Source organism: Temnothorax longispinosus, chromosome 2, assembly GCF_030848805.1.
Source record: "Temnothorax longispinosus isolate EJ_2023e chromosome 2, Tlon_JGU_v1, whole genome shotgun sequence".
Lineage (NCBI taxonomy): Eukaryota > Metazoa > Arthropoda > Insecta > Hymenoptera > Formicidae > Temnothorax > Temnothorax longispinosus.
This window is the reverse complement of record NC_092359.1, coordinates 14556225-14579205: the sequence shown is the minus strand read 5'-3', so window position 1 is coordinate 14579205 and position 22981 is coordinate 14556225. Positions and strand designations below refer to the sequence as shown.

The following is a 22981-nucleotide window of genomic DNA, read 5'->3' as shown; positions in this document are numbered from 1 at the left end:
GCCAAAATATAGGCAGCACTATGCAAAAGGAGAAAATGTTTGTAGATTTTATCATGAATCAAATCCTTGAAAGCAACAATACCGTCATACAAGAGTATGCGACGAAATTCAGTGGCCTTGAACAGTTTAAAATCGTTTAGAGATCTTGGTTTTCGATTAAAATCATGGGGACAGAATTTTTTAAGAAACACAAAGACTTCAGATATAAGATTGATGACATCTCTATGAAGTTTCCATACTCCAACAACAAATAACCAAAAATAAAGCAGCCTCTTGAACACACCAATATATAAAAGATGCATTGCATCAAGACGGAATTGTGACACAAGCCCAGTTCCTAATCTTTCAAGTGGTGAGATTCCTTCATGGTGTTGAGGTTGCTCGCGATTTCTGAAAGACTCATCTGTACGGAGGGGTTGATTAAGATCCACGAAAGTAATTCTGTGATTATGGTATTTTCCAATGACAGTGCATTTCTCACAACCTGCATAACCTGAGTGCCCTTTACAACATTTAATAAATGCCCTTGCAGGAGCATCTAGAACATAATTTCTAATTACAACTTCATAATTGTTACCCTCATACTCATAGCCATTATGAAATAAATCTTCTAATTCACTAACATACTTTTCTAGATATTCCTCAATATTCTGAGGATCACTTTTCCCACAGTATACAGCAATAATAAAGGGTTCATTAAAGTCCCAACAAGATGTCCTAAAATTGGCCAAAACTTAAGCTTAGAACTGTTGAAAAGCGGCAAACCGTCAATATTAATATCAATTATAATCTTTCCATGAGTTCGCAAATAATCTTGTAATAACATGTAACGGCCTGACTTTATCGAACGCGGACTGGTGTGCGGGATCAGGAGTCCGATGACAGGCCCAGAAACAATAATCAATTTAGTGAGACATGCAGTAGTTTATTCACAGTTCAATTATATACACGAAATGACGCGATATATACAACGAAAAGGGGCAGTGCAGATGCACTCGCTAACGGACGGGGTAGCACGCTATTCGGCGGACTCGGTATACCCGAAGCGGGATGTTAGCGCGGTATGTGCGCAGGGACGGACAGAACGCGATATATACAACGACGAGGTAGTGCGGATGCACTTGAGTGCATAGGCGGCCGCGGTATCGTTTACGGGCTCGGTATATTACATAGACGTATCACATACAGGCGGACGCGGTATATTTACAGGTAGTGCCCTTGCACTTGATAACGGCGCGGTATTTAACAACGAACGCGGTATCGTTACATAGACGTATGACATACAGGCGGACGCGGTATATTTACAGGTAGTGCCCTGGCACTTGATAACGGCGCGGTATTTAGCAACGAACGCGGTATCGTTACATAGACGTATTACACGGGCTCGGTATATTACCTAGACGTATTACATGTAGGCGGACGCGGTATAATGCCTGGAGGCTCGCGGATGTCGCGGTATCGCGATGACGTGCGGGAACGCGTAGCGTAGGAGGATTTCCGGAGCCCCGGGGCGGCGGCAGCGAGAGCCCTCGTTGCGAGGCCGAGCGCGCTCGACCCCGCGTAACCGTGCCTTCGGGGTTTAAGTTGAAGGAGTGCGAGAACACCTGAGAGCTCTCAGTCGAGGCTCGGAGCACCGGACCTCGTTGGCGTGTTCCCTAGGAGTCGGGAATAGGTTTCGTCTTGGAAGCGGATCTCTAGACGAAGTGTCTCTTTTTCTCGGAACGGCGGTTTATATACCCGCCCGGCGCGGCGGGTTTGCTAGGAGCGCCGATCGTCGCGCTGTGGTGGGGAGGCGCGGCGCCGCGCTCGTCCTCGGGGCGGCTCGGCTCCCGTCGTCGCTCGTCGGGAGGCACCGGTGCCGCGCTTGGCCCGCGCACACGGTGCGTTTTGAAAGGCGTTTAAAATGTGGGCGCACCGCGCCCTGGTTTTCGCCCGACTGGTCGTCGGTCGGGCGGCATCCGGCGGTCGTTTGCCGGGAACGATGCTTAGCGCACGGGGTGCATCGTTACAAACATCTGGTCCAAATTAACTGTAAATTCTTTATACCACATTTTTCCTCCACTTTCAAGATTACTTATCTCCAGATTAAAATTACTTTTCAAAAGTGTCTTGTGACTTTTAGGCATATTAGGAAGACCAACACTGAGGCGCTTTAACAAATTATCAACTTTTAACATGGAAAGGACACCTGATTCAGAAGCCCATTCTCGCACTGATTTAATAACAAATTGTTCCATTTCAGCAACGTTCCTGAAAACCATCACATTCTCTTCGACTTCACTTCTGTCAGACTGTGAGCTACTCTCACTGCTCAACCCACTCTGCATATCAGCCATAATATGTATTTCTTCGGCAACTTGTTCGTCATTTTGTAAAGATATCGTATCACTATTATTATTATTTTCAGAAGCAGTAGCAACATGATAGCCTTCGTCAAAATTTGCAATTTTTTCAGAATCGGATGATATCTCATAATCTGAATTACTATCCGAAGATTCTACATAAATTTTATTGATTCTCAATCGCAATTCATCTACTTTAAGCTTTTTCATGGCAGTTTTTATAGCTTTTCTATGCAGTTTCCTCTTCACAGGTTTAGAATAAATCTGACATATAACAGATTATAAAAAACAAAGTTAATAATACTTCGAAGCCGTTACAAGTACTAAAACGGATAATACTATAAATAACTAAAGTACTAACAGATAAAACATGTAAAAGACACTAAAAGATAAGAATTGATGTCTCTACTACACGCAACTGAGAAAATTATAACTTAAAAATAGTAATAACCTAAAAAATTTACCGGACTTTTTTCCATCGTTACAGCAATCCACAGCAATCGCTTTATGGTCACACACTCAAGCACAGCGAAATGAGATAAAACCTCTTAGGCAGAATGAGTAAATTCACTTTCCTTATTTCTGTATACAGTTTCGTTGAGTGAAACGAAAAAGCGCGGCAAGACACGGAAGGCGTGTGATGGCTGATGGCTCCTGCAGTCTGCACACAGGATGCGGAAACGCTTGTCGCGCGACAAAAGAAGCGGCTCGGTACTTATGGTAGCCAACCAACGATCATTTTTCCGGGAACCAGAAGCTTATTGGCTACCGTGTTGCTATACCGCGGAGCAATATTATAAATGCGTGTCCTGCACACGAAATATACGCGCAAACTATAACGACATCGTTTCGACGTCATTTCGACGCTTAACAACTTCTCGACATTAATGACGTCGAAACGATGTCGATTCGATCTCTAAATAATAAACTTTAAGAATATTGAATTATATATAAACCATATGTTATATAATGTCTAAAATATTAAAAATTACACAAAACTCGCGATAAACTGTCTATTATACGCAATTTTTTGGTTGCTCGATAAATTCTAAATTTCGACACAAATTTCGAATCGACATGAACGACGTCGAATCGATATTATTTCGATGAATCATTTCTGACTGGGTCCAAGCCGCCCGCAACTCGAAAATATAGTGTTATACGCAGTTCTCACTATATCCGTCTCGCCAGTGCCGTACGCCTGATCGAATTTTCGTGACGCGTTTTCGAGTCGCAAAATCGAATTTACTTACCGATCCAAAAGGAGTTTCACTTTGTACGCCTGTTAGTCGAATTTTCGTGACACTATTTCGTGACGTTTTTTCGTGTCGCACAATCGAACTTACTACCGTACCAAAGAAGTTTCATTTCGTACGCCTATTGTCGAATTTTCGTTACACTTTTCGTGTCGCATAATCGAACTTACTACCGTGCCAGAAGAAGAACCGTCTCGCCAACGCCGTTACGCCTATTGGTCAAATTTTCGTTACACTTTTCGTGTCGCACAATCGAACTTACTACCGTACCAAAGAAGTCTTATTTCGTACGCCTATTGGCCGAATTTTTGTTACACTTTCCGTGTCGCACAATCGAACTTACTACCGTACCAAAGAAGTTTTATTTCGTACGCCTATTGGTCGAATTTTCGTTACACTTTTCGTGTCGCATAATCGAACTTACTACCGTGCCAGAAGAAGAACCGTCTCGCCAACGCCGTACGCCTATTGGTCAAATTTTCGTTACACTTTTCGTGTCGCACAATCGAACTTACTACCGTATCAAAAAAGTTTCACTTCCGTTACACTTTTTCGTGTCGCGAATCGAACTCACTACCGTACCTAAAGAAGTTTTACTTCAAAAATTTAAGTATAGATAAAAAAAAAGAAAATTTTAAGGTTCCTGGGTGTTTACCGCTTCTGTTGTTCTGTAATGACGTCACAAGCGAGAAATAACACGTTAAAAATTCTTGCGTGCAATTTCCAAATAAAAAGATATTTGCATAAAAAAACAGTTGAGATTAATTCAGTACACTTTGAAAATACTCCGAGGTCTATCCCTTTCCCTTGACAGTTAATAAACAACCGTAAAATGAATGTAATACGACTAGCTTAACCTTGCAGGTTTATACGCAGGCGCATGACTAGACTTCGTATTACATTCACTTTGCGCCTGTTTATTAACTGTTTATTAACTGTAAGGGAAAGAGATAATTCTCGAAGTATGCTGAAGTAATCTAAAGTATTATTTTGTGATAATTTTGTAATGAAGTGATCTAAGTGTTATTTTATGCAAATATTTTTTTACTTGGAAATGGCACGCAAAATTCTCCACGTATCATTTTTCGCTTCTGATGTAATCATCAAACAAGGATAAAAGCGGCGAGTACCTAGGAGGCTTAATAAAAAATGTGTACTTACTACTGCATTTGGACTGATGTACTAATTCACTTATTGTATCAGAATTTGTAGAATTCTGTCTACTATCTATATAAAAAGAGAATATATAAGAAAAATATATTAAAACTTAGAAAAAAAGCAATTTTTGTTTACTTACAAATTTGTTTCGATGGGAGCAATTGCGACTTTAATAAAATATTTTTATTTTTTTCTTGATTATACTGCATCTCTTTTTTAATATTGCTTATACTAAGAATTGATAAAATAACATGCTCTGCTTTTTTGGTGGATGATGGCAGCATATTAGGATTTATATTTTCAATATTACTTGTTGTTCTGAAATAGATTAAAATTTATGACCGAATCAAAATTGATTTTTTAAAAAATATTTAAAAGCTGACTTTTATAGAAAAAATTTTTATGAAATTGGAGAAAAGATAGGAATGAATAGCAAAACAGAGGGATTATATGATAGATCAATATGAATTATGTGTTCTTCTTAATACAAGATTAAAATTTAAATTCATAAAACGACATTCCATTCTTTTCACGCAACCCTATATATGTATTATATTTATACATGTACACTCGCGTGAACAGAACGATTAAAACACTTGTTATTTTGATGAGTTTCAAAAGACTTAAGAATTGTGAGATCGATATTAAATCTTGAGACCTTGTGTAACTATTGAAACAAGTGTTTGAATTATTCATTGAATCAGTGTTTACAAGTATACACATATCACTTATTAATAAAATTTATTATATGTACTTTCTGTAATTTATTGTTGGCACTAAAAAACGTAAACTTTCGTAAAGAAGCCAGCTGCTCCTTTTCTTTACAGCTGCACTGCCACTCGGAACGTAAGTACATTCTATAGTGTGTTCTTTGACAAACCGATCTCTTAGGCTTTTCCATTTTATTTGACTTGTGCCAGGAGTTGTACCTACATGCAGTTTTTATTATAACATTTAATTTATAGCTTTTTTAAGAAAAACGAATAAATTTAATCTGCAACGATTAATCCCTCTTTTTTACAAGATTATAATTCTCTAAAAATATCTTTAGAAATTAATTAAGTATTAATTTACAAAATAACAAGTAAATATTAATTCAATTTCTATTTTACAAATCAAAGAATATAAAACTGATATCCATATATGTTTCTCGTTACAAATAAATTCAAAAAATTTAATTTTGTCAATATGTAATAATAAACAAAGTTTGCATAACTAAACAATAGAAGAAAACAGAGCTAGCAAACGAAGTTTAGGTATTCGTGCTTAGAATATATATTTTAAATTAGTAACATAAAAAATAACAAATATTTTGACCTTGAATTTCATCTTAAGCACTAAAGATGAAACGTATTGAAGATCGAAACTGTTGCTGTATTTCATGTTACTAATTTATAAGGCTGCGTTTGTCTTGACGCTTTCAGCGCTGAAAGCATCGCTCTATCTTTGTTTGATGTTCGATGTGCAACAAAAATAAAATGATGCTTACAGCGCTGAAAGCGTCAAGACAAACCCAGTCATATTCTAAGCACGAATACCCAACTGTGTCCCCCCCCCCCTTAGCCCTGCCTCCTTCTATAGTTTAATTGCTTCACATTAGTTAAATCTAGTTTCATTCATAAACATGATTAGTGGAAAATAAAGTACATAGCTTTAGGACTTTACACAGTGTTGTATGATTAGTCACAATTTATATATGTTCATAAAACCTTACCCAAACATGTATCCATCTCAGTCCATAATAGTTTTATCTGTAATGGTCCCCTAAGTTTGTAAGGCAGTTTTGAATTCCACAAAATTTTTCTTTCAAATACCGCAGCAATTAACCTCTCTGAATAATCATTTTTATTGGAAGTATTACTAGTACTACTACTACTAATCGTACTATCAACGTAAATACTGCAATCATGATTCTCTGAAATTGGGACCACAGTATCACAATCCTGACACCACTGCAAAGAAGAATGAGGTATAAATTATTTTTTAATATAAAATATAAATAACAATTTGTGAAAAAATATTAATGTAATACAAATTTATTTGTACTATGTATAATTTAAGTTTTATATCTATTATTACATAAACTAATAACCATGTCATACATAACTGTACATGAATATTTACATAACCTATAATTACTGCAAGTATTAATTAGCAGTTTTCTTTCTTATTACTCACTCTATCTTGTATTTGATCATCATCCATTTTATATCACTATTGTCTCTTCCGAAAATAACTTTAAATATTTAGTTGAAACCTCTCAACTCAAATAGTTTTTATTACTCTTCACGTGCCGACGATAAATCGCACAATGCGTCTCCACTCTCCGCGTTCAAGAATTTTTTTAAGATTCACTAGAAATTAATTATGGTATCTATTGGTACAATTGATTGACGTTCTCTTCCGCGCGGCAAAAGTAGGATCAAGTTCAACATTTCACGCGCGGCGGAAGTTACATATCTATTATTTCCGGAAAAGCGGTCGATTGATTGGCTAACGCGTGAGCCACGCGTTATTCCCTAGCGTTGCCGCATCCTGTGTGCAGGAGCCATAATTCAGAGTCGACTCAGTTGGTCATTTTAAATTTTCAATTCTTCGAATTTTGTAGTTTTACAATAGGTGTACTTTAGTGAGTTACGAAATGGAAGAGATGGTAGGGTCCAGTGTTAAATGAGGCCAAATCTATTATAGAAAATTTACTTTATTCGTAAACTACGTCGCGGTATTTTGAGGTCAGTAACATAGTATTTCCCGATGTCTTTACCGGATTTGTAAGCTCTACGACCATTGGCTCCACTATTCTCCTTACAATTACTGGCCTCGAATAGCGATGTGCTAATTTGGAGGAATAATTACCCGACGTTAAGATATTTAACGTTCGTTATACTCTGCACTACACTTTTCGAACGACTTCAATACGTAATTCCCAACGTAAACCAACGTTTTGTTATCAAACGTTGTAAAACGCTAACGTTGTGAAACGTCGCCTATGGCCATTTCTGACTGACGTTGTGGAACGCTGACTTCGCCATTTTCATTCCTCAAAGAGGAAGGCAAATAATCCGCCATTTTCCAGTATCTTTAGATTTATATTTTTTAACGCACTTTATTAACAATTTAAAGCATTTATATAATATCTGTTGTTAAAGTTTTGACAACTTGTTTATCTTAAAAGTAATTTTGATAAAAAAAAATTAAGATCTACATTTTGAAAATTTTAGTTATTTAATAGAATATTTAGTAAATTCGAATATTTTAGAAGGGATTCATCTAATTTCGACCTATTATTTCCACATTTATCAATAAAGTGCATGGGTTTCGTTATAAATTTTCAGTGCTGGGTTTGTGTATTTATGGCAAAATTACAATAGTATCAAAGACTGCGCAAACTATATTTTTCCTCTAAAGCCATTTTATTTGTGCCAAATTGATAAGTACGTATTATGATACATTTATTACACCAATGCCGTCATATGGTTTGAATAGAAGCACGAAAACTACACCTAAAATGTACGTTGTGAAAAAATAACCTCAGGTCTAGCAGAGTGTACAAAATCAAAGTTTACAAAAATTACTTATACCAATGTTAAAACTAGTGGAAAAAATGTAACCTTAATTTAACTTATATAAGTCGGATCCCAACGTTGGTACAACCTAAATTTGATTCCCCAAATTAGTGCAAAAGAGGGTTGAAACGACTAAGCAAAAACGTTGGATACCAACGTTAAGTGTGTTTATCTTAACGTCGGGCGGACGTCAAAATGCTGCTTGGGGTATTTCGCAATTCCGTCGCGTAACGCGATGTTTTTTGTTCTCTGTCGCCCAAGATAAAAATTGACGAACTTCAGAAGAGACAAGAAACATTACGTTACGCGACGGAATTGCGAAATACGGGAGAGTCGTTAAGAGCAGAAAACAGAAAGCAAAGAGCACATTGTAAATCAGCCTTAGGGTCGGCGTAACAAGACACAAAAACAAGATAAGAAATTTGCCATAATTATGATAAACAGATAAATATTTGACATACATAAATCTCTAATTTTTTTGTATGTTTATCACGCATAAAGGTAAGGGCATGTGAGCGGTTAAAAAAAGGTTGAATAATTAATAAAATATTGAATAAATAAAATATTAAATAAAAATTTATGTTAATTCGGTTGTTTTATTTTTTTTTAGTTTTGGATATGGATGTAAACACCTAGTCTTATTCATTTTAGTACAATTTTTGACAAACCATTTTCGACAAACTTATTAATAACTGTATACGCTTACACAGCGACTTACAATCTGATTAATAAATACGTATACTATCCGATCAAAAATTTTTCTTTTGTTCATAAAATAATTATTTAAATAAGAGTTTCTAATACTTAAACAATTTTTAAAGTATATCTCTCTTATAAGTGACCGTAGACAATATTCTAATAAAATAGGAGTCCGAAGTGAGCTCACCAGCGTAAAATAGCGGATATTTCAAGTTTGTTTATTTACAAAATAAATTTTACGGCTCATATTTAAGTGATCATTATGATAAAAAGAAAAATTTTAGATCGGATAGCATACGGTATATAAGTTGCTGTGTAAACGTATAGTCGTAGACTTATAAGGAAAGGCTCAGAACTGAACTCCACCGATTTCAATGAAACTTGCAGGATTTACAAAGAAAGTTCTTAAGAATATAATGAATCGGTCGACTGTCTGCACCCAAAAATAGAGGTGACATTATATTCGGTGGAACTTTCTCTGTAAATCCTGCCAAGTTTCATCGAAATCGGTGGAGTTCAGTTCTGAGCCTTTCCTTGTTAAATAGAAACATAATATTGCGATATAAAACACTTCTAATTGGAATTGTAAATATATAGGTGCTTTTATGAAAACTTTTATATCTACTGCATTTTTGTTCAGCAATTAATAGTTTTGCTACGTCTATTTTTTTAATATTTGGATCGATTATTAATATTTGTATATAAATTTACTTGCTAAGGAAACCCGCGGAAGTGTCCCCCTCCAATTTTGATGAGTTTCTAAGTATGTTGTTCTCTAGATGAAAATAAGGGACACGTATTTTTTACACGTGCCCGTACGTTTAGGGGGTGAAACACCCCTTGAAAAAGAATTGGTTTTTCTTTTTTAAGCCGAATATCTCCGAAACTATAAAAGAGATGAGAAAAACAAGTTTTTTAACAAAAGTTGAGCGGTTTAAAGAGCACTTTAGAATAATAACAAAATAAAGTTTTTTATTTTAATCTTTTTTTATTTTTATTAGAAAATAAAAATTTAAGAAATTTTTTGTCATTGTTTTAAAGTACTCTTCAAACCATTCAACTTTTATTTCATCTAGAGAATAACATACTAAAAGCTCATCAAAATCAGAGAGGGTCACTTCCGTGGGTTTCCTTGTTAGTAAATCAGTCAGCTGTCTTTATAACATTTTTTTACACGATTTCTAAGATTTCTAGTAACGTACTGCATAAGAAATAATTGAACCACAACGTTTACATATAGGTATACTTATTTAGAAGCATTTTCAGAATGTGAAATATTTTTCCGTTTTTTTTTAATATCTTAGACTTCATGAAAGTTATATTCTTTTAAATGTTGTCTTAGTTCATGTCTGTGTGTACGACTACAAAAAATATCGCGTCAATCAGGACATTTTATATTACCGTATATATTGCCATATAAATCTGTTGGAATAAAGTATTTCTGTATGTCACTAAGTTTTAAATTCTTATGTATACGCATAAGCTCATCGATGCTTTTTTAAATTAATTTTTTAATGTTATAACATTTTTGTGCATGTTTCCTAACAATGTCAATGTCCCGTGCATAAGAACGGTATTTACCACAAAGTTTACATTGACCCAAATTTACTTCTGGTAGGAATGTGACATAATTGTCTAGAACCGTCTTATCAGAAAAGTACTGGTTTTTATGAAATATATTATGTGTTGATAAGTGTTGTCTTAGGTCACGTCTGTCTGCATAATTGTCAAAAATCATGGGACATCTAGGACATTTAATTTTAGCTTCACCTGTAATTGGATCAAAGTAATCCCGTATGTCATCCAATACTATAGCCTCGCTCGTCCGCAGAAAGTCCATGATATTTTTAGGCAAAAATTGAGTGTGCGACTCTTGCCTGCCAGGGAGTACGTGCTTTTTTGCCATATCCGAATGAAAACCTGCATAACTTGTTGATCCTGAAGGACCCGGAGCACAACTGCAATATGATTTAAACAAATCGAAAATACGGTATTAAAGAAATTTATTTAAAGTGTTATAATAATGTATATTCCTCATTATCAGATAAAAAAACGTTGTTTCCAAAATTATAATTTTTAACAGTAAAATTTATCAATGTTATATATAATGTATGTATGTATGTATGTATATACACTTACTCATGCGTGCCAGGTAGTACGTGCTTTTCTGCCATATCCGAATAAAAACCTGCATAGCTTGTTGATCCTGAAGGACCCGGAGCACATCTGCAATATGATTTAAAAAAATCGAAAATACGGTATTAGATAAATTTTTTAATTAGATAAAAAACAAATATACAGCGATTGCATTGTCACGTATCTAACTGCCCAGATTATTTGAGTAACGTACAAATACAGGATTCAGGTTTTTCCAGCCAAACTGTGCCAGTATAATATGTTTTACAAGTAGAAATAAGAAAAAAATTTTCAATGGTGTATTATAACGTCTATGAAGATATTCAAAACGAATAATTACCTCTCATCAACTCCTGATGCTTTTCTTTTCCTTTTAGTCATCTCATGTTGCGTGCCAGATAGTATCATATCCGAATGAACTGAAGAGCCTGGAGCACATCTGCAATATGATTTAAAAAAATCGAAAATACGGTATTAGATAAATTTTTTAACTAGATAAAAAACAAATATACAGCGATTGCATTGTCACGTATCTAACTGCCCAGATTATTTGAGTAACGTACAAATACAGGATTCAGGTTTTTCCAGCCAAACTGTGCCAGTATAATATGTTTTACAAGTAGAAATAAGAAAAAAATTTTCAATGGTGTATAATAACGTCTATGAAGATATTCAAAACGAATAATTACATCTCATCAACTAATGCTTTTCTTTTCCTTTTAGTCATCTGATGTTGCGTGCCAGGTAGTACCGTATCCGAATAAACTGAAGGGCCTAGAGCACATCTGCAATATAATTTAAAAAAATCGAAAATACGGTATTAGATAAATTTTTTAATTAGATAAAAAACGATCAACGTCAACAGTACTTCCCTTTACGCTAGAATCAGAGCCGACATTATACCTGACGATTACGTACTCCCGGACAAGCCGACCCTTTAAACGTAGGGGCACGGTTTCCCGTAACGCACTCATGACTCACTATTGTACCTGTGGTGTTCCCCAGATAGCAGGGTTCCTGCAGCGGGCGTGATCCACTCGGATTAGATCAGCCCAACTGACAAGGTTGGGGTGCCATAACACCCCCATTATAGGTAATGCGCAACATAAGCTTCATAGTGTGACCCACACTAGGCCCCCTATGCCGCTCACTCGGCTTTGCGAATCTTCTGCCCCTACGAGTCCGACACCATCTGGTAGGGCACCGGTAGCCTCCCGGCGGGGCTCCCTACCCCCGTAGTACTCGTGTCGAGCGATCTTAGCTCACGTTTGACGAGTCGCCGTGGTCGGTGCCATGCCCCCAGCTACCACGTAATCGCACAAGTCGCCCCGTACTATTAACATTAACGCGTCGCTCATCGGTTGCCCGGAGATCCGGGATTCGGCAGCAGTCGACGCGCCTTAGGAATATACGGCACGTGGTGCGCCATATACCCCGCTCGTATTGGGTACCTCCCACGCACGAGCACGCCGCGCTCGCCTCGCGAAACGCTACCCTGTTCAGTACTACCGGCTGCATCCGTTACCCAGCTGATAGGACCTGGGATTGGGCAGCAGCCCAGCAGTTTTATGGGTAAAGGGCACAGGGTGCGCCGTTTACCCGCGCTTGCTTGAATTTCTTCACGTTGACATTCAGAGCACTGGGCAGAAATCACAAGCGTAAACATACGGCTTGTTTTTCCGTATGTTTAGGCTTCGTTTTATGGCTGTTTGTTTATTGTCGAGGGAAAGTATCTGGTCAATTTTAGAAGTGTGCTGAAACGATCTATAATGATTTTTTATTGAAATGTCTTTTTATTTCGAAAAATACCGCAACATAAAATAGGATAATTTCTCGCCGAGATAGCAAGAAATTCAATATGGCTGCGGTGACTACCCAGGAGCCTTATTGTCTCAATTTGGTGCGTATTGTCTCGCAGGTCGCTAATCTTGCTTTCCATTTCTTCGAAACGTTGCTGCAAGTTGCAAGTATAAAGTATTGTTCCATATCAATAAAACTCAAAACGTTAAGTTCACTTCTTTATTCGAATATATATAATTTTGATTACAATGAAATATAAAATTCATGTGTATAATGTAAAAACCAAGCTTTCGAGAAGTGATAAGAAAAAATGCAAAAACATTACATGCAAGTTATACATTCTTATGCAGGAGAACAGTTACAACTTTTCGTTTTCTTAGTAATAATCAGAATCTTGTGTTATCTTATTTTACAAAATCTTTATTTTTATATTTATATTCGATTTACTTCTCCTCGTATACCTGACACTTTTCTTCTAGAGATAAGCTCTTCTGTTTAAACAATCTGTCCCGTTCGGCGAGATCCTTCTCGTATTGCTGCACGATTAAATCCTTCTTGAACAACTGGTCCTTTAGCTTTTTTACTTCATCATGCAGTTCCTCGATATTTCGCACTCGATCGTTGTTCTGTTTCTCCCGCAGCCGCGTTTCCGTGTCTAATCGCTCTCTGAACTGCGCCGTCGTCCATTTACCGACCTTGCCTCGATCTGCAGAAATACAAGACAAATTAATTATGCGGAGTATCAGCTTTACGTTTACATCAACTTCTACTTTACAACTTCTGTGCAAGATTAAAAAAACAGAAAATTAACGTAAGACAACAGTTCCGCAGTGTGACGTAACGACATGTACAAAGTGCAATCTATTTCTGAAGAAAATGACGATAGAACAATTACAGCAGTAACTGTCTGTTGGTCTTTGTAGTATTGGGATACCAGATTGACGATAAGACCGAGGCAAGGACGGATGTAAAGAAGAGAAGAAATCGCAAAGCAGCATAAAAACAGAGTGACAAGTCCTTTATATTAGGATTGTAGCACGAGTAACATTAATATATTCAATCGCAATGTATTCCGTTTTAATGGAGCGTTTTATCGAGGTAATAAACAAGCGGGAAGTCCTTACCTGCCGCGCTCATCACAGTCGTATAAACGTGAACTCACGCTATGCGATCTCGCGTTATCTACTACATTTAAGCTGTTACTACTGTCGCTATTGCTGAGAGATCTCAAGGAGCGCACGCTACGCGATCTCGCGTTATCTACTACATTTAAGCTGTTACTACTGCCGCTATTGCTGAGAGATCTCACGGAGCGCACGCTAAGCGATCTCGCGTTATCTACTACATTTAAGCTGTTACTACTGCCGCTATTGATGCAGATTTCAAGTAGCGCTGGTGCAACGGATCCAAGTTATCGTATAATTTTTTAGCATCGTAGGGAAAGTGCTTTTCAAGTGCCCAGTATGATCTATAAAAAGCGATAAAATTATCAACGTTATTGAATTGATCTCGTCGTAAACGAAGACAGGCATCGTTGGAACTTATCCGTCCACAAAGGACTACTTACTTCCTGGCAAAGTCTCGCGCTTCAGAGTCGGAATCCGCGATGCCCTTTTTAATCGCGTCCAACAATATTTCTTTGTGCTTCTGCAATATCTTCGTAGACCAGGTCTCCAGAATTTAAATGCAAGGTATTTAATAAAGAATAAATTTGTTTTATTGTCCTGCACAATTGTTTTCTGGGTCAAAATAAAAAAGAGAAAAATCGCTAATTTTTACATTATTTTCACTTATTTGTATCATTTGTGTTTAATGTTATTTAAAAAAATTTGGCAATTATACCGTTCAATAAAGCAAAGTTTCAGCTTTAAGAATCTGTTTTTTAAATTGCGATACAATGATTTTTTAAGAGAGTTATGAGCAATCAAAGACAAAATCCTGATTTTTTATTCAATCCACGATAACTCAGTAACAAAAAATCGTAGAAATATTAAAAAAAAAAAAAGATTTTGCAAGGAAAACTTCAAGGTTTCACGTTAGAAAGTCGAAAATTTTCAGATTTTTTTTGTGAGAGAAATGGTTGTTGATGAAGGTGGCACGGAGGCATTGTTGTCGTTAGCGCTGGATGGCATAGTCGAGGGAAAGAAACAAGCTTCGCTAGCTTTGGTCCGTTTGGCACTCACGAAACGTCCTGAGGTTATATTTCCTGGTCAACTACTCACGGAGTTTGTTCAACCTATCGTAAATTTTCTGAACCCAGAGTGTTCCGTTAATGAGAATTGCCAGACTCTAACAGCTTTGTGCAATTTAGCTAAAGTCAACGACAGCATGCGATAACATATATTCAAAGAAGGAGTATTTCAGAAGATTGAAGGCTTTAGATACAAGGGAGATTATCTTTTGAGATTGGCGTCCTTAATTTTGTAAATAATAACATGTCGTACGATAAAGTATCGCAAAATGTGTATCACTATCTTCGACAATATTTATCCGTTACTTTTACTGTTCCAGCCTGCTTATTAACTAAGTCATAGGTAGCATAGGCGGCTAAAACTAACTTACCAAAAAAAGCAATACCCACTTTTACTACTTTCTGTACATTAGGACGCTGTAATAACTCGGTATGATAGGCATTCTTTTGTATTTGTTTTAGCGCAAGTCTAGCTGCTTTTTTTAGTTCTTGTTCTCTACGTGCACGCTTAAATTCCAATAAAATTGCTTTTGTACCATTTTTAAGGGTGACCGATATATCATATCTTCCTAATCCACTTTCTTTATTGGAGTTTACATAGTATTCTTTATCATCGAGGTCAAACAGCTTAGCTAAGAAAAACCAATGGTAATTACTTTCTGCTTGTTTATCCGCTGTATTATGATAACTAACAGTTTTCATAATGTAAGCACTTAAATCTCGTATAAACTCATCTGCAAATCTTATAAACATTTTGATATTAAGCCGTGAAGTCGCTATTTAGTATTTCGAGCAAGATAATTCTCGAGTTGAGTATCTTATGTTATTGTACAAGGACGAGAATCAAGGATAAATCGTTATAAACAGTAAAAAAGTACGATTCTTTAATTCTTATCTCTGCAGTAGTGCCAAGTGTTGATGTAACAGAATGAAATGGATAGAACTTGAAGTATTTTTGAAGTGTCCTGAAGTAATCTCAAGTGTTATTTTGTGCAAATATCTTTTTATTTGGTAAGAAAGACAAAAATTAGATAAAATACAATAGAAATTGATAAAATTTAAGTGTTAAAATTAAGAAACCGATAATATCAGTTAAGTAATAGATGATATTAACACTCTAACATTCTCATGTTATGCTCGGGGGGGTATCAAATGTTCCCCGGATTTGCGATTGACCTGTAGTAGGGTGGTTCGAAGGACCAAAAGGGCAATCCCCTCACGAATGCAAACGAAATAGAATTCACGAAAAACGGGATAAGCAAGCGAAGCGACTCACCGTATCGCAGCCCGGCGCCCTCCTGGAGTAGTCTCTCGGCCGTTCTCGTCTGTCCTCTCCTCAGGTGCGAGTCCTCCTCGATAGCAAGCGGGAGGCGTGCAGGCGGACAAGGTAGCGAGCAAGCAGGCAAGCGAGCAGCAAGCAAACACACAAAACGGGCAAGCAGGCACACGTCGTTATATTCTTCGAGCACTCGACTCTGGCTCGTACTCCGTCTCAACGTGTCGGCGATTCTTACGGGCGTAACGTGCTCCGGAAACTCTCTCCTGGAAGTACGGCGCGAACCAGTACTATTGTCCCAATAATTAGGCTTGCCACCCGTGGGCGGGCAGCACGAGTCGGGTGAGTCGCGCGAGTATTGACACCTGTCGCGGTCCGCCAACGTTTCGCGCGAGTCTCAAACCGACGATAACTTCACGATTATGCTTACTGACTAATACACAAGAGAGTATCAAACGCAATTCAAAACATATCTTACAATTATGTACATTATTTACATGTGAGCGCCAACCATGCCGCCCACCAAAATACAACGTTTTGTATTTTTCTACTCGGGATCGGTCGCCCGTGATGGAGGGCCCATGGACAAGGGGCACGGCCTCACCAGGGTCCGCTGAATCGAGCCGTTCGCCTCGCACCGTGGCGACTTGGATAACGCGGTGGAATTGTTCAATAACGAGTTCGGTTGACCGACGATTAGTAGGCAATAGAGCAGGGTGCTTGGTCTCGAATGGCCACCCCGATTCCGCGAGCCGGCCGCCCACCCTGGGAAAGCCCGCAGGATCAACACAGCAAAGCAACCTGAGTGATCGCAATAAGTGGCCTGTCCACGAGATCGAGGTAATGGTGCGCGCGCAAGCGATGCTCGTTTGACCTCCGAGTGAGGTCCGGTCGTTTGGCGACACCCGAATGACGATACGCCAAGACGGCGGTAGTTTATGACCTCCGAATGAGGTTCGCCTTGACGGCGAAGCATACGAACAGGCATACATATGCCTTAAATGAAGAGACTCCTCGAGCTCGGCCGGGGGTTATCGAAAACGGACCCGCGAAGTCCACGCCGCTAATTGAGAACGGTTTGACCGCGCCAACCTTCCGACCGGTAGATCGGCCATGGGGGGTTGGAGTGTGCGAGGATTTGCTCGGAAACACCCGTAACAATCGGAGAGGACCCGTCGTATCGCGCGATCGACTCCGAGTATCCAGTATTGCCGGCCGCTTCGAAACCCAGTCCCGAGTGGCTGAGTCTGCCGCCCACCCTGAGAAGTCCCGTTGGGTCTAGAAACGGAGCGAGTTTGCTGAGCGGCTTGGGAGCCTCTTTCCGTTCCTCAATCGATCAATTTCCTCGCCGAAGGACTCTAACTGAACCAATTTTACCACCGCCAGTAGCGCCGAATGCGCTTCGAGTTGATCCACGGTCAAGGTCGCGGGTACCGGCTTGGCCCTGGATCGAATCGTAAACCGTATGATATACGCGATTACCCTACTAATTTTATCTAACGACGAATCCGCTTATTTGTAACGAGATTTGAACGAGTGGATTTGCAAAATCCGCGGAAGTCGAAGGGTCGGACACAAACGGATGCGAGACAACATAGCGCTCCGAATGATTGCGCTAATGGGTTTGTCAAGCGAATCGAGATAGTAGGGCGTGCGTGTGAGCAACATTTGTTGACGACCTCCGACTGAGGTCTGGCCGTTTGGCGGCACCCGCCCCCTCCGTGAGCGCGGGAGAAGCGCGAGTCCTACGCCAAGACGTCGGCAATTTTGGCCTCCGAATGAGGTCCGGCCGTTTGGCGACACCCGAATGGTGACGCGCCAAGACGGCGGTGATGCGGTCCTACCGTTCGGCGTCACCCGAGTGGTGACACGCCAAGGCGGCGGTGTCCTCGGACACCGTGAGTGTCCGATGACTCGACGGTGCACGATAACGGGGCGAGGATGTAGGGCCTCGCCCTCGTTCAGCGAGCTACGATTACGCGAATATCTTCGCCGCGACGTGCCCATGCGACGTGCGGACGAGAGACCTCACGCGTGACGATGTGTGACCTCCGAATGAGGTCCGGCCGTTTGGCGACACCCGAGTGGTGACACGCCAAGACGGCGGTAACGAGAGACCTCCGAATGAGGTCCGACCGTTTGGCGACACCCGAAGCCCTCCGTGATAGCGGGAGGACGATGGTGCTACGCCAAGACGGCGGTAATGAGGTCCTACCGTTCGGCGCCACCCGAGTGGTGATGCGCCAAGACGGCGGTGTCCAAAAGCACCGTGAGTGTATGGTGACTCGACGGGGCACGATGAGTCGTAAGGGACCCGGGACGGGGTGAGTGTGTAAGACTCGACCTCGCCCAAACGAACTATGAGTACTCGCATATCTTCGCCACGAACGTGCCCATGCGACGAACGGGCGAGAGGTATCATGCATTGCAAATTGGTGACCTCCGAATGAGGTCCGGCCGTTTGGCGACACCCGAGTGGTGACACGCCAAGACGGCGGTAACGAGAGAGACCGTGAGCATGTAGTGACTCGACGGCGTCTAAATGAAAACTACAACTAAGGCCCATACAACAACGACGAAACGGACGAGAGACATCACGAGGGGCGAAGGGCGCGCGCCAATGATGTCTCGATGCAATGTGGTTTAGTTTCCGCCGGTATCCCCCGGCACCGCGGGGTCGTCGACCGGAGTAGCCGCCGGAGCGTTCGCGGGGGGCGGGACGCTGGCCTGCTCGAAATGCAGGAGAGTGTGATGCTTCGCCTGACAAGACCGGCAGGTCCAAGAGCTAGTGCGATTCGTTAGATTATGTCCTGCCCGGAGGCAGTTTAAACAGAGTCCCTTTTCGCGTGCGAAGTTATGTTGGTCTTTGGTCGAGAGTTTTAAGAAATCGGGGCACCTAGCCAGTAGATGCTGTTTTCCACATTTGGGGCACGCGGCGTTCTGCGCGACAAGCGAGGTCGTCGACGCGGGCCTCCTCGACGACTGATTCTGCGCTTTCGATTTGTTTGACTGCGGTGAAGCGTCCGACACCGCCGCGAGCACCGTGCAATATCCCGCTAGAAACGTTGTCAATTGTTCATACCGGGGTGGTTCCGCGGACATATGGGTCGCCTCGAATTTCTCCCGTAGCGTAGGGGTGAGCTTCTTCAACAAATGATTTAGTAGCACAAAATCCCACGCCTCCACCGGATATCCCATCGTTTGCAGGGCGCGCGTGTTCTCGGTGAACACGTCCAACAAGGCGTGGAGCGATTCGGCGGTATCCGCGACCAAAGGTTTGGCGTGTACAAACGAGCGCCAATACTGCGTGGCTAAATTGCGCTTGTTTTGATAGCGCCCCCGAAGCGCATCGTACGCGATCACGTAATTCTCCGCGGTCAACGGCAAGTTCTTTACGACGCCAAGAGCCTCTCCCGACAGCGAGGCTAACAAATATTGAAACTTTTGTATATCGGCGACCCCAGAATTCTCGTGGATTGCCGTGTCGAATAAAGCGATGAAGAACGGCCATAGGGCGAGGTCGCCCTCGAATTTAGGGAGATCGATCTTCGGCAATTTAATGGCCGAAGTAGGCGCGGGTCGCGACGACTGTTGTGCGGCTGCTCGCTCCGCGGCGGTTAAAGTTTCGTATCTTCTTATTACCGCGAAACGCATCCGGTCGAACTCGTCGCGAATCGCGTCCTCGGCAGCGAACTCTTCATCCGTGGCATCTTGGATGATCCTGAGGTGAGCTTCCTCAAAATCCCCGACCACTTGGCGCACGGTTGGATAACGCACGAGAAAATTCGATTTCTGAGCCGCGTTGTCTATTGCGAGCGTCGAATATTGGTCTATCTCCCTCATACGCCGAATACACAATTCGCGTCGCGCTCGATATCCTTTAGGCATGTTGAAAGATCGAATTCGTCAACAAGGTGAGATATGTGTACACGCGCAAGACGGCCGGAAAACCGACGAGCGACTTCGAATCGAAGGGTCGACAAAGTCAGGATGATGGCAGCCGGTCAACAACGCCCGAAAATATGCCTCGCTTTGGAATGCCGAGACCAAAACATTTCGAATCAATAGGCGAAGAACACCGCGCCTCGCCAAGGCCGAAGGGGGGCGGGCGGCTCGATTCCGGACAAGTGATCGAAGGCGATGGAATATCTTCGAATATTCGATCGTCTTTGAGTTTATCAAAGTTGCAATGCGAAGTCTGCAACGTTTATGCAGAATTTCGGCGCGGCGAGGACGAACAATGGCACATGCTCGAGCTTTTACAATTTCGCTATTTGCATACAAGTACAATTATGCGGATCTCCTCGCCGCGTCGTCCATGCGACGGGCGGACGAGGGGGATCGCGCGCAAAGCTCGGGCACGCGCCGATTATTTCGTTTCTTTGTTATAAGGGCTGCGACGATTATGCAGCGGTTGCAAGAAAGATCGAGAGAAAGAACACGCGCGCGTACGACTATATTTGCGCGGATGTCTTCGCCGTGACGAGCGAGCGAGAACGCAATCACGCGATGTGAAGTGGTACGCGTCAACTATTTTATTTTGCGAGGGTCCGCACCAATTAATGCGGCTACTATATAGCGAAGTATGCACCGAGGGTGCAGCGACTCTGCGATGATCAATCACGCGGATGTCCTCGCCGCGACGTGCCGAAATGCGACGTGCGAGCGAGGGAGCGATCACGCGGTACGCGCGTGCACGCGCGGATTGTTCGATTTCACTAACGGCTGCAACGATATGCAGCGATCGAGACTTAAACGCAATAATGGTACGCGCAACGATCGGTTCCCGCGGATGTCTTCGCCGCGACGTGCCGATGCGACGCGCGAGCGAGAGAGCGGTCACGCGGTGCGAGCGTGCACGCGCCGATTATGCGATAGAATGTTCGAGACGATTAACGTTGCTCTGTAGACTCGCGCGAAAGGTCGGCGGAGTTCTCTAACGCGATTTTAAATCCGGCTCGAAAGACCAATGCTCGGGGGGGGTATCAAATGTTCCCCGGATTTGCGATTGGCCTGTAGTAGGGTGGTTCGAAGGACCAAAGGGGCAATCCCCTCACGAATGCAAGCGAAATAGAATTCACGAAAAACGGGATAAGCAAGCGAAGCGACTCACCGTATCGCAGCCCGGCGCGGCGCCCTCCTGGAGTAGTCTCTCGGCCGTTCTCGTCCGTCCTCTCAGGTGGCGAATCCTCCTCGATAGCAAGCGGGAGGCGTGCAGGCGGACAAGGTAGCAAGCAAGCAGGCAAGCGAGCAGCAAGCAAACACACAAACGGGCAAGCAGGCACACGTCGTTATATTCTTCGAGCACTCGACTCTGGCTCGTACTCCGTCTCAATGTGTCGGCGATTCTTACGGGCGTAACGTGCTCCGGAAACTCTCTCGGCTCGCGCTCCTGGAAGTACGGCGCGAACCAGTACTATTGTCCCAATAATTAGGCTTGCCACCCGTGGGCGGGCAGCACGAGTCGGGTGAGTCGCGCGAGTATTGACACCTGTCGCGGTCCGCCAACGTTTCGCGCGAGTCTCAAACCGACGATAACTTCACGATTATGCTTACTGACTAATACACAAGAGAGTATCAAACGCAATTCAAAACATATCTTACAATTATGTACATTATTTACATGTGAGCACCAACCAACGTGATTATAAAAAAATTGTGTTTTTGTTTGTTTAAACTATTAGTATTGAAATAATTTGAGAATAATAACGATAAAAAAACTTATTGTGACTTCTTATTTTATTGAAAAAATTAAGTTAGATTCATGTATTAAAAAAATTTACCATCGGTTTGTTGAAAAAAAAAGACAATTAGCAATGATTTTGCTTTGGACCAATAGAGCAATCCTATATACTTTATAGCGTATATCTATATACTACTAAAAAAAAAGCGCACTTGAGATTTGATAATACTTGCTGTGTGTAAAAGATTTTTATTTTAAAACATAATATTAATGCAGTAATACCTTAACGAATTAATAATGCAAGGACTTACAGACGTTGTTACAACCATTCGAGAAAACTGTTCAACATTTTATGCGTTGCTGCAGAAGAAATTCGTAATGTCGGCGGACAAATTATACGCTAGTGCTGCTAGAAAAGATTGTAGTATTTTAAGGCTACATGCTGTGGATGATATTGCTTGTCTCTCGTTTGCAGTTTGAAAATGTTTAATTATTAAAAACGTTTGATTATTGAAATCTTGCATTTGAAATAACGCTTATAACAGATAAAAAAAATTTTGTTTGTATTTGACATTACACTTGTGAAAATTGAGCGTGTAAAAAATCTGCAAAAGAAATGTAAACGTGCAAAGAAATTATTATCAATAACGTCACACATACACACACAGAAGAAAATGTAAAAAATTGATTTCTTTATTATTATTACAATAATTTGAATATTGAAATTATTTTATACCATGTACTTTCTAATACTTATATGTATATAATTATTAACAATATATTAATAACAAATAATAAATTAATGGCGTATTCTGGTTTGAAAGGTCTTAAAAATAAATATTTTTCATACATAGGAATTTTTTATAGGGCAACA

At 40.8% G+C, this 22981-nt stretch overlaps 1 protein-coding gene across 1 annotated transcript; it reads right to left on the bottom strand.

The window, feature by feature from the left end:
• Positions 1-337: 337 nt before the first annotated feature.
• Positions 338-12803, bottom strand: LOC139825269 (uncharacterized). The gene is made up of 11 exons (XM_071797846.1): positions 11847-12803; positions 11498-11596; positions 11161-11247; positions 10792-10979; positions 6935-10172; positions 6471-6708; positions 5511-5685; positions 4896-5074; positions 4760-4825; positions 2265-2497; positions 338-538 (listed from the first exon to the last, which is right to left on the bottom strand). The coding sequence occupies exons 5-11, from the start codon at positions 6959-6961 to the stop codon at positions 338-340; spliced, it is 1119 nt and encodes a 372-aa protein (XP_071653947.1). The 5' UTR covers positions 6962-10172; positions 10792-10979; positions 11161-11247; positions 11498-11596; positions 11847-12803.
• Positions 12804-22981: the final 10178 nt, after the last annotated feature.

Excerpts from the sequence above, each read along its gene's own strand:
- LOC139825269 (XM_071797846.1), bottom strand. The coding sequence starts at position 6,961 with ATGGATGATGATCAAATACAAGATAGA. Across the intron at positions 6,709-6,934 it reads ATGATCAAATACAAGATAGA|TGGTGTCAGGATTGTGATAC; the intron begins GTGAGTAATAAG and ends TCTTCTTTGCAG. Across the intron at positions 5,075-5,510 it reads CCAACAATAAATTACAGAAA|AACAACAAGTAATATTGAAA; the intron begins GTACATATAATA and ends AATCTATTTCAG.